General features: G+C 34.0%; 1 protein-coding gene across 1 annotated transcript; it reads left to right on the top strand.

The window, feature by feature from the left end:
- Positions 1-2,372: 2,372 nt before the first annotated feature.
- On the top strand, positions 2,373-17,605 carry LOC103604586 (neurabin-1-like; the record flags this gene model as incomplete). Its single annotated transcript, XM_008589158.1, has 4 exons — positions 2,373-2,458; positions 7,533-7,593; positions 9,400-9,532; positions 17,485-17,605. Coding segments are annotated over exons 1-4 (401 nt in total), but the record flags the coding sequence as incomplete, so codon positions are not given.
- Between the last annotated feature and the right edge of the window lie 429 nt (positions 17,606-18,034).

Genomic DNA, 18,034 nt, shown 5'->3' with positions numbered 1-18,034 from the left:
AGGGCAGTGAAATAAGTGTTCTGATCTGGCACTTATAATGCGTACTAGACCATTTAGATGTAACAAGAATGAAGAGTCACCAAAACTAGTAAAGTGGTAAAATTAACTAAAAGCTAAACTATGTAAAAAACATCGTGATCTCATCTAAATGGAAATATGGATCCTAGATGATCCATTCCTCAAAGACTCCGTAGGATTGCATATTTATGTGGTAATGTTAAAAAAGTTGAACAGATAATTTGATATAAAGAAGCCACAACTCAGAATTCATGCTTCTAATTAACTTACCATCAAATGTAGGTGTGAATAGTTAAAGAATTGTCATCAGAGTGATATGTAGTGACAAGAATTTTGATTAGGTGTCAGAGTTGTGAATAGATTCTAGCATGCAGCAGCCTGGGTATCAGAATTGGTCCTGCCTTCTTGCCCAAAAGAACCCGAGCTTTAGAGAGACCCAGTGAGTTGACCAAGCCCACGGAGCTTGGCGGCCCAAGTTCTCATTGTTCACTGCTCTTCACATGAGGGCCAAGTGCAGTTTCTCCTGAGCACTCTTTTCTGCTGCAGTCCCAGCTAGGTTGGCTTTTTCTTTTCTAACTTAGGAGTTTAAGTATGGAAATAATAGTATTATCCATGTGAAATGCTTTAACCTGTCAGATGTATCTGAATAAAATGTGGGTATAAACCTCTGGTCTTATTTCTCCATACATTTTTTTTTGTGTGTGTGTGGCTGCCTAGTATGGGGATCTGAACCTTTGACCTTCATGTTATAATACTGCACTCTAACCAGCTGAGCTAAGCAGCCAGCCCGCTACATACTTTTAAGAAAAGCATATTCCTCTAACTATCTTTGTCAAATGCCAAAAAGTCCAGTTTTTACAGCCAGAGAATATTCTGTTTTAAGGGCTTTGTGTTGGCTAATTTTGTGTGTTAACTTGGGTAGGCCACCACCCAGATATTTGGGCAAACATTATTCTGTATGTTTCTATGAAGGTATTTTTAGATGAGATCAACATTTAAATCAGTAGATTACCCCCATGGTATGGGTGGGCCTCATCTAATCAGTTGAAGACCTTCATAAAAAGAGGCTGACCTTCACTGATGAGGAGGGAAATCTGCCAGCCTTTGGCCTCAAACTATATCAACTTTTTCTGGGTCTACCAGTTGGCATAGCTACCCTCAAGTGCTTCTTCCCTTTTAACCTTATCTTGCCATTCATTATTCAGGCCTCAGCCTCCTGGACTGTCCTGTGGATTTTGGACTTGCCAGCCTCCACAGTAACATGAGCCAGTTCTTAAAAAGAACTCATTTTTTTTTTTTCCTTTTTGTCTTTTTTTACTGACCGGTAATGGGATCGCAACCCTCGATGTCATGCCTGTACTGGGGACTGGCAACGGGATCGCAACCCTCGGTGTTGCGCCCGCACCGCGCTCAGCCAGTGAGCGGGAACCGGTCTCCACATGGGATCCGAACCCTCAGCGGGAGCGCTGCCACGCTCCCAAGTGGCGCACTCTCCAGTGCACCACCGGGCCGGCCGTTAAAAAGAACTCATTTTAATATAAATAAAATTTTAAAAATATTCTTTGTCTAAAATAAACATGCACACATCCAATTGGTTCTGTTTCTCTGGAGAACCCTGACAGAAATATAGGCTTCTTTGTGTGATCTTTTGAGCTATCATCATCTCTACCTCCCATCATGCAATGTGTGTGTGTGTTTTGTTTTTTGTTTTTTAACTTTGCTTTGGAAATCCATGAAAGCACTAGGTTTACATTTAGTGAAATAAAGCTTTTGTCGTTGTGGACTTTGTGTTCAATTAATTATCCTTATATACAGTATGTGTATTGTCCTCTGAACTTCAAGTTTCTCATGTAAAAATATGAAAAATGGACACTCTTTACCCTTTTCTGCCTTACTGGATCAGTTTGTAAAGAGTTAAAGATAATTTGTGCAAAGTTCATATTGTCTGTAATTTACTTCAAATTATTTCAGCATATACAACATAATGTATATGGCGATAATTTTGTCTTAGGAGCCTTTAATTAGCCAATTATGAATTCACACTCTAGGATTAGTTAGTATTTGAAAACCATAATTAGACGTCTATACTTCAAGATGGGTACTCTAAGTCTACACGAGATGGTTTACTAACATTAGGTATGGTATAAAAAATTGTTGAAGTTAGTGATGTTGTAGATATGTGGGTTAGCCCTAGAAATACTATTGTAAAAATGATTGCACTGTGTAATGATAAATATAGTGATTATCCTGATTTGAGCATCACATAGCACACAAAGGTATTCAACGCTGTACCCCACAGATATATACAATCAATTATGTTTCAATTAACAACAACAACAAAAAATTTTATGCGAATGGACTTTAAGTCAGGCAAAGCCAGCAAGTTAGCAGCTTTTGGAGCAACACCTAACTGTACTACTCCATTTGGTCCTGTTTTCTGGTATGTAGGAGTCTGCTGAGTGATCCAGTTGGAAGGTTGGATGCATCCTACTGTAGAATATGGTTGCAACTGCTTTAAGTAAACTTTTCACGCAGCTTACTTTTCAAAATGACTTAAGGACAGAAATCTGGGGATTTTACTGAGTTTATGAGATAGGCCTGTGAGTCTAGTTTTTGCATCTTCTTGCTCAGCAATGTTTTTACACGCAGCAAAATTTAGTTTGAGTTTTTTGTATGTTGTAACACACTCCCTGTGTCACAAGATTATAGAGGAAGAGACTAAAGCCTTCATCTATTTGGAATGTTTTTGTACTGCCAATGTTTACCCCAAAGTGTCTAATAATTGTGAACTGTGGTTTGGCTTACCTCATTTTGCAATAGGAACCCAATATATTTTTTGACACACAGTGGGCATTCAAGAAACTACCTGGGTCTTGCTATTGTAAATCAGTGAACTAACCTTGGTTCGCGAGGAAGAAAAGGAAAATTGAGATTACACATTGCTCTAAGGCTGTTAGGATCCTCCTTTCTGAGGATGGTTTATTGCCAATTTTGTTTTTAAAACTTTAAGATATGGACTGTCTTCTCCATGCTTTCTGTTACTTCCCATTCAGAGCCTCTTTAGCAAAGCCACAAAAATCATGTGAAGGTGAGTTAGGGTTCTGCCAAGGAAGCTTGTGATGAGTGTAATCTGTTTGTGGAAGCATGTGAATGCTTGGCTTATCTCCAGAAGCGTACTGTGCCAAGCCATCGTCTGAAACAGCGTGCTGCAACCTGGAACGTTTTTCATCTTTGATGTGTCCGGAAGATTAAGCGGAACACAGAATACAGCTGGGACTGAGACCCTGTGGAAGCCTTGTGGGAGATTCCTTCCAGTCAGTATTTATAGTAAATGCTGAATTTATTTTGACCTGCATTCATTAAAGAAAATGTATCATAGGAAGTAAAGGAAATGAGGTTTTTTTTTTTTTTTCTTTTTGTAATTGTTGAAAAAGTGTTGCTGTTGTTTTAGAAAAGTGTTGTAGCTCAAGCTACCAAAAATGTAAGTAAGATAATGATTCTGGTTGCAGTCTTATAATAAGCAAATTTTTACTTTACTTGTTTTTCATAGCCTTGGATTGCTCATTCAAAAATGTCCTTGCTAAGAATGTTTGTAAACTCGTTACCCCTGAAAGCCTGTCTCTGCTGTGAAGCAATGGATGAGGTCTTGTTTTGTTTCTTTTGATCAAGGAACAGAATATTGCTTGTTGGCTCTGAAACAAGAAGTCTTAAATGTAAACATCCTTTTGATTGCTTTTCTCAGTGAAATAACACAGAAACAATGTGAAGGTGATGGAACTAAAAATATGTCTGTCTTGATCATGTTGAATATTGGGGTCTAGGATGCTGCTGGCCTTTAGAGTTTTTGTGTTGCAGTAATACTATGATGAGGCTCTGATTATTATTTGATTAATTATCCATATTTTTGCAGAGCAATTAAGGTAATATAAGTAAAAATTGTAGAACTATTATAAAAAAATTGAAAGAGTCAAGGCCATATAGATGAAAGGGGAGGTATTTGCCTAGGTCAACTTTCCTTTCGTCTCTGAGGTCCTTCCTGGTCAAGGCAAAACAAAGAGCATGGGAGGCGATGAACCATTGTACAATGATAGCACATTACTCTGGACACTTATTTTGCTAGGCCTCTCTGTTCTGATATCAAGTTAGTTGTACAGATTATTGTTTAAAGGGCATTAAGTATCATACTGGATGAAATATTCAAAACCTATTTATAAAAGAGAATATGAGATGTGTTGTAGGTATCTGGGGAGATATTCTCTCATCTTAGTCTGGGAAAGCGTTCCCTCTCAACACATTGAACTAAGTACACTTACATGGTTTATGTCTTTCGTTTTCACAATAACCTTATGGGGTAGGTATTATTATTATAATAGCCACTTTGTGAATAAGGAAACTGAGGCTTAGCATAGTTTTACATCTTGGCAAGAGCTACATAGCTAGGGAATTTAAGAGACTTTAATTAAATTAAAATTGGGATCAAACCAATTGAGGATATCATGCAAATTGGAAATATTTCTATCTTCATTCTTACCTGCAATGTTTTCTTTTGGTTTAATAGTGTCTGTATTGCAGTCTTTTGTGTCAGCAGGGATAGAGATATCTTCAGTCACTGTGTAGAATCACACATTTGTGTATATCATAATTTAGCAAGCCATCATCTCTATCGCTGGACATTTAGGTAATTTCCCACTTCTGGTTATTACAAATAGTGCTATAATGTATTTCCTTGCACATACATCTTTTTGCACATTTGTAAGTATTTCTTTAAATACTTACATGTCACATAATTAGGTCAAAGGCACATTTAAAATGTTGATTGCTATTTTCAAATTATGGATTTTATTTTGGTTTGTTTTCCCAAGAGTATCCTTTTTCCTATATCCTCACAAACACTGGATGTTGAAATCTTTTTTTTTTTTAACTACTCATCAATGTGTATACATAGTATCTCCTTGTTTTAATTTGTGTTTGCTTAATTTTTAATGAAGTTGATCACCTTTATATAATTTATTGGACATTAGTATATCTTCTTTGTTGAATTCTCAGTTTCCTTTTCCTACTTACATGTGCAACTTTTTGAGTTGATAAAGCCATTTATATATTTTTTGTATTCATATTTCCTCTTAATATTTGGCAATATTTTCTCCTAATCTGTGACTTTTTCCATAACTACTATGGTATAATTTGTCGTATAGAGTTTTTTAGCATTGATTTTTAATCGAATAGTTTATTGATTTCCATTGGGATTTCTAGGATTTGTAACTCTCTCTAGCCTATTAGTAAAACATTGTCACATATGTTCTTTTAGCACTTGTAGTATTTATATATTCTTGTCCTTAACCAATCTGAATTCTATTTTTGTTAATGATATTAAATAGGAGTATTTTTCAGATGGATATGTAATTCTTTCCATACTTTTTATTAAATAGACCACTGTCACTTGTTTGATTAGAAAAGAAGAGGAGTGGAATAGAATATAAAAATAAATCTACCCCAGTGCCAAAACTACATTGCCTTAATAAATGAAGTTTTATTTTGTTGTAAAATGAAGTTTTAATGTTTTGATATCAGTAGGGCCTAGATCCTTATTCTTATTTTCCTCTTTTCCTTTCATCCTTATTCTTCTTTTTCAAACAGCTTTTTCGTTTCCATGAAAAATGTATGTGAGATTTTAATTTTGATTGTTCCGAATTCATAAATTAAATTGGGGGAAACTGACATTTATGGTAATTTGGGAGCATGGATATCTTTACAATGTTATGGATTTTAATTCAGGAAAATAATATGGGATTATACTTACTCAGGGCTTTTTGTGTTTTTCAGTTAAGGTTTATAGAGAAGGAAGTCTTTGCACATTTATTTTTAGTAATTATTGGGTATTTTATAGTTTCTGATCTTTTATTATATTTTCCGAAGCTAGGGTTTTTTGCATGATTGCTTTTTAAAAATTACCTTGCTTTATTGAACTCTTATTGTTTTTAATAGTTTTTCTATTAAATTTCTTGGATTTTCCAAGTAAACAATAGTTCAGTTTACAAATAATGAATCTGCCTTTGGTTTTTGCATTATTTATAGTTTTTTCCTGCATGCCCATGTAATTTACCTGACGGTTAGCAAACTGAAAATGAAGAGTATCTTACATTATTTATTTTCTACAGAATGAAATGGTGGTATAGTCATCTGATTGCTAGAGACCTCAGAATTACACAAGAATATTAGTCTATTTTTGTGTTGCTATAACAGAATACCTGAAACTGATAATTTATAAAGAAAGAGGTTTACTTGGTTTACAATTCAGGAACAGTTGCATCTGGCATGGGCCTCAAGCTGCTTCTACTCATGGTAGAAAGCAGCAGGCAGCCGGTGGGTACAAGCAGATCACATGACGAGAGGAAGCAAGAGAGAGGGGAGGTGCCAGGGTCATTTAAACAAGTGCTCTTGTGGGGACTAATAGAATGAGATCTCACTCACTAACCCAGACCTCCAGGGAGAGTATTAATCGGTTCTTCAGATATCCGCCCTGTTGACTCAAACAACTCCCAACACTGCGACGTTGAGGATCAGATTTCCACATGAGTTTTCCAGGGACAATAACATCCCAACTGTATCAACAAGTATCATTTTCCTATATGTAGTCTTGTAGTTTTTTGTTTGTTTTATTTAACTTCAGAATACCCTCAAATGAACTTTATAAACCAACCTGATTGGGGAAGAACATTTTAATAGCAGAGTGTTTGGGATCCTGAAAAAGAAGTTAGGAAGGAGTTAATTTATTTGAAACAGTTCTCCCATGTTTCCTTTACATACACACATTTATTTATTTATATATTTACTCACTACATACTGGCGAAATTGAGCTGTGTTCCAGAATGAGTACCATTTAAACCCTTATTCTGCAATCATTTACTTGGACCTATTAGCAGGAGTAGATGAGTGGCAAACATTAGTTGAATAATTTCCAGTCATACCTACCAATGGTTTCCAGGGCATGTAAGTGATTTCCAGGACATGTAAGACTCAGGCCCTGCTAACTTTTTGTGTGTGTGTTGTTAAAGTTCATTCCTCTAGACATGTTGCATTGTAGTCCACTCAACTATTGATGTTTTAAAAAAAACTGTGTATATATGCACGTACACACATGTGGGTACTTCAGAAAGTTTGTGGAAATATAGAATTAAAAGATATTACAAATCTTTCCGCAAACTTTTTGAAGTACCCTCATATATGTATGTATGTATATATATATACTCTATGTATATACATTATATATGTGTAGATATGCATATATATTTTTTTTGGTCTGGGTTCTTATATTTGAAATATACATTCCTCCTCTTCTACACTCAGATATGCAAATAACTTTATTCTTCAAAAGTCAACTGAAATATCTTCCCCTCCACAAAATTCTTTTCTTTCCCAGCCAAATTAAAAAAATTACTTGGTATATTCCTCTGTTACAACAGTTATCACATTATATTGTAGTTGCTTCTTTTGGTTTCTGTGTCTCTTCTAAGCTGTGACCAAATTGAGACTGTACCTTCTCCACTGTCTAGCACAATGTCTGGCATAGAGTTGGTACTATGTAAATTTTTGTTGAATGAATAAATGTGAATAAGTGATTACCAAAAAATATAAGGGAAGTGAAAGATCAAAAGAGCTGTCTAAGAGAAAGTCATTAGTCTAACAATGTAAGGAAAGTATCATAGGGTACTATGGAAGCAGGTATAGGAAGCATATTTTATGAAAAGAGAAATAAAAATTAAAAATGCAAATGCCATAGTATGGGAAATGTACATTTTCATGAAGTAATATTTATTATGGTAGAAAAATGTGGCAGAGACCAAATGAGGATCCCAGTGGCCTGAGGCTATGAAAACATGTTGAAAGTGAGGAAGAAAAACAGTATCCACTCAGGTGCAAACTCTACAAATGATATATTTTGAGAAATATATAACTTTAGGAACCACACTATATCTCTTCTATAGAGGCAATGTGTATTCTTGATTTATAGACTACTGTATATGAGGGTACTTCAAAAAGTTCATGGAAAGATTTGTATTATCTTTTAATTCTATTTTTCTGTGAGCTTTTTGAAGTACCCTTATAAAGAATATAAGAATTGCCAGTTTTCTAATAATATGAATGTAAAGCATACCTGGACTAGAAGGGCCAGCTTTATAGGCAAAATAGATATAATTTCTTTCATCTTTGACCTTCTGTTCTCTTATCTATTTTTATTATGACTGCTTATGTGTATATTTCAAAAACTCACTCCTAGATTTTAAGATTTTGGGGGGGGGACTTAAATAGTTTTTCTCAGGCAGTTTATTTTAGATGTTTAAAATTATTGAATTTAACTGAAAATGTGTGTTTTTATTATACATATTAGTTGAACTTGATGAATTATACATTTCTTTCTTTTAAATATCTTCAGTGGGGGGCCGGCCCGGTGGCGCACTGCTACAGTGTGCCGCTTGGAGCGCCGAGGGTTAGGATCCCACATACAGACCGGTTCCTGCTCACTGGCTGAGCGAGGTGCGGGAGCAACACCGAGGGTTGCGATCCCGTTGCCGGTCCCGGTCCGGTATGGGCGCGACACTGAGGGTTGCGATCTGTTGCCGGACACGAAAAAAAAAGGAAAAAAAAATATATCTTCAGTGTATTAAGAGAGGGATTGGATAACTATTTCATTTCCTTTTCAAATAAAACTATTTCAGCAGAAATATGGAAAATCAAGTTTCTTATGGCTACATCTAATGGCCACATTTAGTGGTCTTTTGAATGATCTGGTTCAGAAATAAAGAATTGTCAATAACCTGTTTGTTCTACAGCTCTTGAGTAATATTTTGATAGTTATTTCGTAGAAAGATTCAATGAGAATTTAATTTAAATCTATATGTAAGTAAAATGAGAGAAGATAGATGAGAGCACTTTAACATAGCCCAGAACAGCATAGAATAGAAATATTTCAATGATTCTGTGCTTGAAATATAATTACGGTATTGTCATAGTACAACTTTGGGGCCAGTATAGGTCAGATCATCAAGTTCATTGTGTGTTTTGCTTCAAGATGCTTTACCTTAGTTTTATCAGAAACAGTAGAGCGTTGTAGCTAATATGGTATATTCTGATTCTATAAAAAGGTGATGAATATTGCTATTTAATAATGTATTCTGTGCCTACTGTTGTCTCTTAAATTATTAAAAGTGGTAGAATGACTCATACATTTTTTAAATTAGTAAGTTATTTTTATTTTGATTCAGTTTTCCTTTTCTTAACATCTCAATTGATTTTAACGATAAAACAACCAGCAGATTTTTTAAAAAATTAAAAAAGCCATCTTTTTTGCATTGTCATCTTGTTGTTGGCCTCTTACTACAGGTTTTCAACACATACTCCAATGAAGACTATGACAGGAGAAATGATGAAGTTGACCCTGTGGCTGCTTCAGCCGAGTATGAACTTGAAAAGCGTGTAGAAAAGCTGGAACTTTTCCCAGTGGAACTAGAGAAAGGTACATGAATACTACAGTGTTTATAATATCATTATGTTGCTATGTTAATACTGTAATGCAGAACAATTTTTCCAAAGTGTAGCCTTTTTTTCCTAAGGATTGGATAAAGTTTTGCCAAGGAGTCTTCAAAAGTTTTGTAGAAAGATTTGCATTATCTTTTTATTCCATTTTTCTATGAACTTTTTGAAGTACCCTCACAGTTCTCACAGAGGATCTTATTTAAGTTTCAGAAAGAATTGATATGGATTCTGGGTATATGGTGGGTTGAAAGACTCTCTCCTTCCTCCCGCTCCCAACTGAAACTCACCTAACTTAAGCTAGTTGGGATGGTGGTTAGGATGGGGAGGTATGAATGAGGTCTAATGCTTTGTTGGTGTTCCTGTAAAGGGCTGATGCAGGTGAGAGCCCAGAGAGAGTTTGTATAAGTGAGAGCTTGGGACAGATGGTTGTTTTTCTTTTCTTTTCTTTTTTTTTGGTGTGGGGGTAGAATAGTCACGGTTAGGCTCAAATTATGATAGGTATGGGGAATGCCCACATTAGCCTTTGGAAAATTACAGACACTTGGAAGAGGGCATTTGAATCCAGGAATATAAATAATAGGACTACATCCTCCCCTTCTTGGAGGGGAGAAGGCTGAAAAGCAGGGAGAAGAGGGAGCAGGGGGGCTTCATCTTGATTTCTCTTCCTGGAAAGACAGTCTGCCTGCTGCAGTAACTGCTAACCATGGGAGTGGAGACTGCCGTGTTTATCCTCATGGACGATGGGCACCCAGGGTCTGGACTGTGAGCATGAACAGAAAAATAACATATTGGAGAGTCTTTGGAAAAAAAGCAGAACAAATGGATGATAACTTAAATAACAAAAAGGAAAGAAATAAAAACCTACTCAAGGATTTTCAAGTATGGCTTAAAAAAGACATTCAAAGCAAATTAGCAACAAAAAATTCCTGAATTTTTCAAAAGAAAAATTTTACTAGAGGAATTGATGAGAAAAGGGTGGTTATTGTTGAGACTCGAATTGGTGACCTTGAAGATCAAGTGTAAGAAATTTCCCAACTGATTGTCAAATGACAGAACAAAAATCCAAGAAAAATCATGAAGGAGCCCCAATATATAAATTGTCGGCAACAGAAGGGGAAAAGATAGTGGAGGAAGAGAGACATAGTAAATAATAAAATACAGTTTTCTTGAGCTGAAAAAAAGACCCAAACCTCATATTTAGAAAGGGCTTATCAGCTGTGAGTGAGAGGGCTGAAAAAAAATCAAACCGATCCCACACGGGTATAGCCTGGGAAAAATCCTAATGTTCAGAGATAAAGTGAAAATCTTGCCAAATACCAGGCCATAAAAACAAAGCAAACAATTAGGCAAAGGTGCTTGCAAAGGTGAAAAAATTAGACTTCTTATTTGCAACACTAAAAGCTCTGAGAGGTACATGTAATTTCACATACCACTAAGAATAAAAAGATGGTAATCCAAGAATTCTCTATCCATCCCAGAGAGCATTTACTTATCCTGGTTAAAGAAAGGAATTTGCTGTTTGGTAAGGATTTAAAGAACACATCACCCACTTATCTTATCTCAGTAATTTACTTCCCAATTAGGAGGGAGGAAAAGAAACAAAGAGCAACTAGTTGAAAACAGTGGAGATAAGTTAAAAAGAAGTGAAAACTTTGTAAGTATTAAACATAAAATTGCTTGGATGAAAAATATATGAAGAATGCCAGCCATTATGCTAAATATGACTGACTGACCACTCCTGTTAAAAGATACTTTCATTCAAGGTTAAAGTAAATAAAAGAATATTACTTACATTTTTCATACATTTAAAAATGTTAAAACCATTCTTAGCTCACAGGCCATACAAATACAGCTGGATTTTGTTGTGGGCTGTGGTATTGCTTTTAATAGCAAAAACTGAAAACAGTACTAATCTTCATCATTGGTAAGAAAGGGTCTATAAGTTGTAGCATATCTAGTCCATAAAATATTACTCAGCAGTAAAAATGAATGAGTCACAGTTTATGCAGAAGTATGTATGATTCTTATGAATGTGAAGTTGGAAAGTTAAAAAACCATACCATAGAAAAAAGTATTTCAGTATAATTACATTTATTTAAATTTCAAAACCAGGAAAAATTTAACAGTGTATTGTTTAGAGATACACAAATAAGTGTTTTTTTTTTTTTTTTTTTTTCCCTTTCAAAAATGCAGTATTAAAAAAGGAGGGAATGATTAGCTTAGCACAGTAATTAGGATATGGTCACTAAGGGAAGAGTTAGGATATCAGGGAGGGACACATAGTGGGCTTTTAGGGTGTTGGTAATATTCTATGTCTTCGTTGGTCTATGGATATTTGTTTTATTTTTGTTCTTTAACATAATGTTCTGTTGATAATAGTTTTGTGAACTCTTTTGTATGTATGCTATATTTCATACTGAAAATTATCATTATAATAATTTTTTTTTTTGGCAGCTGGCCAGTATGGGGATCCAAACTCTTGACTCTCGTGTTATCAACACCACGCTGTAACCAAGTTAGTTAACTGGCCAACCAGTTACAAAAAAAAAAAAAAAAAAAAAAAGACTAAAATAAAATTAAACTAGAAAATGAAAAATAAATAAATAAAACAAAAATAAATACTAAAAAAAATTAAACTAGAAAGTAATCAAAAGAAATACAGCTATTGGAGATTTGAGTATATTTCTTTCAGAACTGGACAAATCTATAGACAGAAAATAAGAAAGGATATAGAAGAGTGGATTAATATAATCAACTTGAATTTAAAGCTATAAAGAAAATCTTATTCTTTGGAAAAAATTTTAAGAGTCCCTTTAATATATTGAGAATTTGGTAATTACATTTCTAGATAGATGTTTGATCAAAGAGAAAATTAAAACTAATAATCTAAACCATTTTGGAAAGGCTTACACTTTAAAAATTTGTAACACACAGCCAAAAGCCTTACTCAGAAGAAAAGTTATATTGTTAACTTCTTTTTTTTAAAAAAAAAAAGTAAATGAAGAAAGAACTTTTCTTAGAAATCAGAAAATGTAAACAGAATAATCAAACTAGGAAGGGAGAATAACATAACTGAAAATAAAATTAATGATAGAAAAGAAAAAATGGTAAAACGAGTTAATGCAAAAACTTTTCATTGAATAGATCTATAAAATATATCAATCCTGTACAGTACTGACTGAAGAAAATTGAAAACAAACATATGCAAATTAGGAGTGGAAAGCAAACATATACAAATATACAGTATTAGGGAGTAGTAATTTACTGAATTTCTGTGGGAAAAATGGTAAATACCTAGAAAGAATTAATCCCCAACGCCCCCCCCCCCCAAATCCATTATCAAAATCAATGCAAGTAAAATGGAGTAATTGCCATGGAAGAAACTATAATGGTGACTAAATATAAGACAGTAACAAGTAATGAGAACCAGATTGTACTTTAAAAAACAAATAAAACTGTTGTTATTTAACATCATAGAAAATGAAGGAAAACTCTAATTCATTACATCGAAACAATGTATTAACAGTTTACACTCAAAACTAATATGCTACAAAAAATTTCGATTGCTATAGATAATATAACTCCAATTATAGATTTTTGTTTTAAAATTCTAAGTGAAATAAAATATCAAATATAGAAATATTTAAAGGGAAAATTACATTAAGACCAAATAGGGTTTTATATACAAGCATACAAGGTTGTTTGTTATTAGAAAATTTATCCACATAAAATTTAAAAGAAAAAGTCTATGGTCATATGAAAAGATATATTATAACATTTAGCCATTTCAAATAAAAATTGTATGTAAATTAGCACTTGATGGAAACTGCCTAAATACTATGTGAATTATAGGTCAAATATCAACAGAGAATTTTATTTTTAATTTGAGGATACACTGAAGATATTTCAATTATCCAATTCAATGATATTTCAGTATTTCAATTGACCAGTAGTCAAATATCCTTAAATGGAATAATCACTATAAGCAACAGGAAATAAAAGATGAAAAGCATCACCTTTTCCTGAATATCTATATCTGTATCCATACTCATATGCATATCCACATCTGTATCTATCTAGAAAACCAAATTGATTTTTAATTTAAAAATATTAAAATTGGTAACATAATTTGTGAAGTAGGTCAGATCCAAGATACATGTTAAACAATTAGTAGTTTTTTCTCTGTAGTCACATTAAAAACCTAGAAAAGAAAATGGAAAAAAATATTTTGTTTACAATAGCATCAAACAAAATATTTATTAAATTTCTTACTAAGAAAAACGTAGAACTTTTCTAAAAAATAATAAATTTTTTTGAAAGACATAAGATCTAAGCAAATTGAAAGATATACCATATTCTTGGATGGGAAGATTCGGTATAGAAAAGTCTCTCTCTATATTAATATATAAATTTAGTGTAGTTCAAATAAAACTGCCAACAAGGTTGGGTAGGGAGAGGGGACTGCGCAAAATAATATTACATTTTATATGGAAAAATACAGATCTAAAGAGAGTATGAAAAAGAATAGGAAGGACTTAATTTACCAAATATCTGAACATAATATAAAGCTTCTGTAATTAGAATAAATTCTAATCACATAGTAATTGATCTGTGGAACAAAATAGAAAATTCAGATTAAGGTGTTAGTACACATGAGAATTTATTTCATGACATGCATATTTCAACTTACAGGAACAGCATGCTTTAAAAATTGTGCTGGCATAACTGAGTATCTATCTGGAAGAATATGAAGTTGGACACATTTATTTCATCATATGTAAAAAATTTTACATGAATTAAATAATTAAATATTAAAAATAAAGATATTTGAAGAAAATTTTTAAGATTACATATATTATTTAGGCTTGTGGGAAGAGGGGCTTAACCAAAATGGGAAATCAGAAGTTAGAAAAGAAAAAATAGGCCAATTCAATCATCCAAAATTTTAATTTTAACATCCCTTATGTCGAACAAAGCTAATAGATAAATAAGAAATTTGGCAGTAGGGGGGAGGATGTATATTATAGATGGCAAAGAGTTAATATCTATAATATGCTAAGAATCCTTGCAAATTACCAGCAAAAAAGAAACAGATATGGCTCAGTAGAAGAATTGGCAGTTTTCTGAAGAGGAAATCTAATGACCTACACCCCTACGAATACAGGCTCAAGTCTCACTAGTAAAGAGGGGAATGCTAAACCAACATGGGCTCCTTTCCTGAGAGAAAAAATAAGCTTTGAGTTCCAGAGTATGCTGGTAGCATCTTCCATAGTAACATAGCCTGTCTCTTCCTGGTGTTTTGCCTATTTAGTGCTTTGCCTTTCTCTAGGAGTGTTTGCAGAGAAAGACGGGGGCTGCTGTGTTCTTAACAGTGCAGCCAGTTATCAGTGGCCTTCGTGTGCAGCTCTGGACTTCACCCATACTTGACACATCTCAGAGATGAATGCTTGAACATCAGTCATCTGATGTCTGAGGGTTGATTGTGCTCTTCCTTGTATTGCCCTTCCTTCAGTCATCACCTTGTCATTGTAGGTAGTCTGCACTAGAACTGAAGATGGCTCAAGTTAATGTTGCTTTTCCTACAACCAGTTTTCAGCTCTGCAGATATGAAGTAATTGTCCAGTTAGAACAATGAAAGTAGTAATGGAAGGAAGAAAGAAGATTTTACCCTGCAGGGAAAATGGAGTTGTTACCAAGAGGTGATTTTCACACAGGACAGTTGCAGGAAGAAGCTATTTAATGGCATCACAGCACATAGATTTCACATCTGAGAGGAGCCCTTTGAGTGTAATGAGTATGAGAAAGTTTCACTCATAGCTCATCATAGGCTTGACATATGATAAAAAAAAATCATAATGAATAGAAACCCTGTAAGTATAACGAATGTGAGCAAGAATTCAGCCAGAATGCAAATACTTATATACACCAAAAATTTCATACAGGAGAGAAATTCAATGGCATTATTCAATGTAGAAGAGTCTACAGTTACTTCTTAAACAACACAAGAGTAACACACTGGGGGGAAAAGCTTATATGGATGTAAACACTGTGGGAAGGCTTTCAGTAATCATTCTTGCCTCATCAACATGAAGAAATTCACACAGTGGCAAAACTCTATGAATGTGGTAAACGTGAACAAGAATTTAGCCATCAGCTAACCTTTATATACACAGGAGAGACAGATGCGAGAGAAGAAACCCTATGCATGTAACTCATATGAATGAGCCTTCAGCACACATGTAACCCTCACATGCATAAGAAAACTCATCCTGGGGAGAAACTCTAAAACTGTAATGAACGTAGAAGAAACGTTAGCAAGAGAAATCCTTTTGATGAACATAAGAGTATTTATACCAGAGAAACAATTTGAATGAAATAATATGAGAAATCACATGTATGCAAACCTTCTAAATGTAATGAATAATTGTAACACTAAGATGAAGGATTCAAATCCTTGTTACCCTCCAGCTGCCAACAAAATAAAAATAAATAAATAAATGTAATGAATGAAAAAAGTCTTCGGTGATCACTCATACATGAGTCAACATAAAATTTCTCACACTGGAGAGATACCTATGCCTAGAATCAATGTGGAAATGCCTTTAGCTGGGGTTCACATGAGAAAACTCATTCAGGGAAAGCTATAAAGATTCCTTTAGCATACAGCTGAGCAAACAAGTCACACTTTTGCCAAATGACATCTTTTTAAACATAAGTAGAATAAAGATGTAGGATTGTGAATTGTACTTAGAGATACTTAAAGCAGAAATTGGTGACAAGTAATAATCAATAAGATGAACCCTCTTCAAAAGAATCTAATTAAGAATACTTAGTAGAGGTTGTTGCTGAAGTCTTTTAAAAGCAGCAAGCATTCCATTGAGTATATAGGCCAGTTTTCCTTAAATAATCCATCACTGTTGATTATCTAGTATCTATTTTTTATGCTGCTAATAAACCACGAATACAAAGACTTTGATGCTATCAGAAAATAACCTTGAATGTTAATGAAAAAATGTGATATACAAAATAGTGTCTCTTCTTTCATTGTTCTTACACTATATATGTTCACATAAAAGACAAATGGAAATATGGACAAATGTATGATTTATAAGTAAATTAAAAAATAAGTGCAACTGTTTGTCAGTATTCTTCACAGGGCCAGTAAAATGGAAACAAAAGTGAGTGCCTGTCAATAGAGATTGGCTGCGTTTTGATGCCATCTCACTATGAAATATTACGCAGTCATTAGACGTGATTTAGAGTGATGTTAAGTTGATACTCACAAGGTATCATTGAATTTTAAAAAGTAAGTTACAGAGAGAAGTAGATATAATTTTATTTGTGTAAAGCAAATGGAAGGAAGTACAAGCCAAATATATATGCGTGTGTATATGTATATTGTATGTATGTATGTATTGCAACTGTTTATAAGTATACATACTTGTATAGTAGCACAGAGGAAAATACTCAAAGACATATACTATCTTATTAACATGAATGGACGAGTAAAAAAGAAAAGACCACACGAATAAAGGACAAATTCCAGATATGGTCTGATCACATTTATTTAAAATATATGTGTTTGAGTATATGTGCATTTATTCCCCAAATAATTTATGAGGTTATTTAGAGAGTCTGTGTTTTAAGGCAGATTGATTATTTAGTAACGAAATTATTACCTTTTCTTGAACCACAGTGAATTCCCAACTGAAGTGTTAAAATGAGACTAAACTCATAAACCTTTTAGGGGATCTTATTTGATATCCTTACTCCCCAGCTTAGAAAAAAATTCTGCTGAGGCAAGCATATCGTAGTCATATGTCCTATGCATAAAGAAGAAATAAGTAGCAGCAAATAGGCTTCACCAGCTAATTATGTACTAGTGTAAAACCTAGATTGTTTCTTTTTTCCCCCCCTTTTTCTTTTCCATAGACGAGGATGGTCTTGGTATAAGTATTATTGGAATGGGTGTTGGAGCAGATGCTGGACTTGAAAAGCTGGGAATATTTGTCAAGACAGTAACAGAAGGTGGTGCTGCTCAGCGGGATGGCAGGTAAGCTAACTACTGTTATTAGTAATAAAAATCTTTCAGGAAACTTTCCTGGGAATTTCTTTCAGTAGCTGCTTTCTTCTTTTGATTTCAGAGTGTTTTTCAGATGTAGAAGATGTTGAAACACTGGAACTACTTTCTGATTTGTAGGTGGGATATCTGCTTTCTTTAATATATATGAAAGTACTTCAAAAAGTTCATGGAAAATAGAATTGAAAGATAATACAAATCTTTCCATGAACTTTTTGGAACCTCCTCTTAGTAAATGGGTAGGTGGGTCTATCTATTTATATCTGTCTACCTTCGTATCTATCCATTCATCTATCTATCTGTCTAGGGGGAATTGGGCAGAAACATGGGTGTGTATAGTTGATGAACATGTACCATGGAGATCAGCATGTGGTTTCTTCAGGAACATCGAAACAGATGATA

This window comes from Galeopterus variegatus, unplaced genomic scaffold (assembly GCF_000696425.1).
Source record: "Galeopterus variegatus unplaced genomic scaffold, G_variegatus-3.0.2 Scaffold5262, whole genome shotgun sequence".
Taxonomy (NCBI): Eukaryota; Metazoa; Chordata; class Mammalia; order Dermoptera; family Cynocephalidae; genus Galeopterus; species Galeopterus variegatus.
Note: the sequence above shows the minus strand (reverse complement) of the source record. Positions and strands in the feature narration are given on the sequence as shown.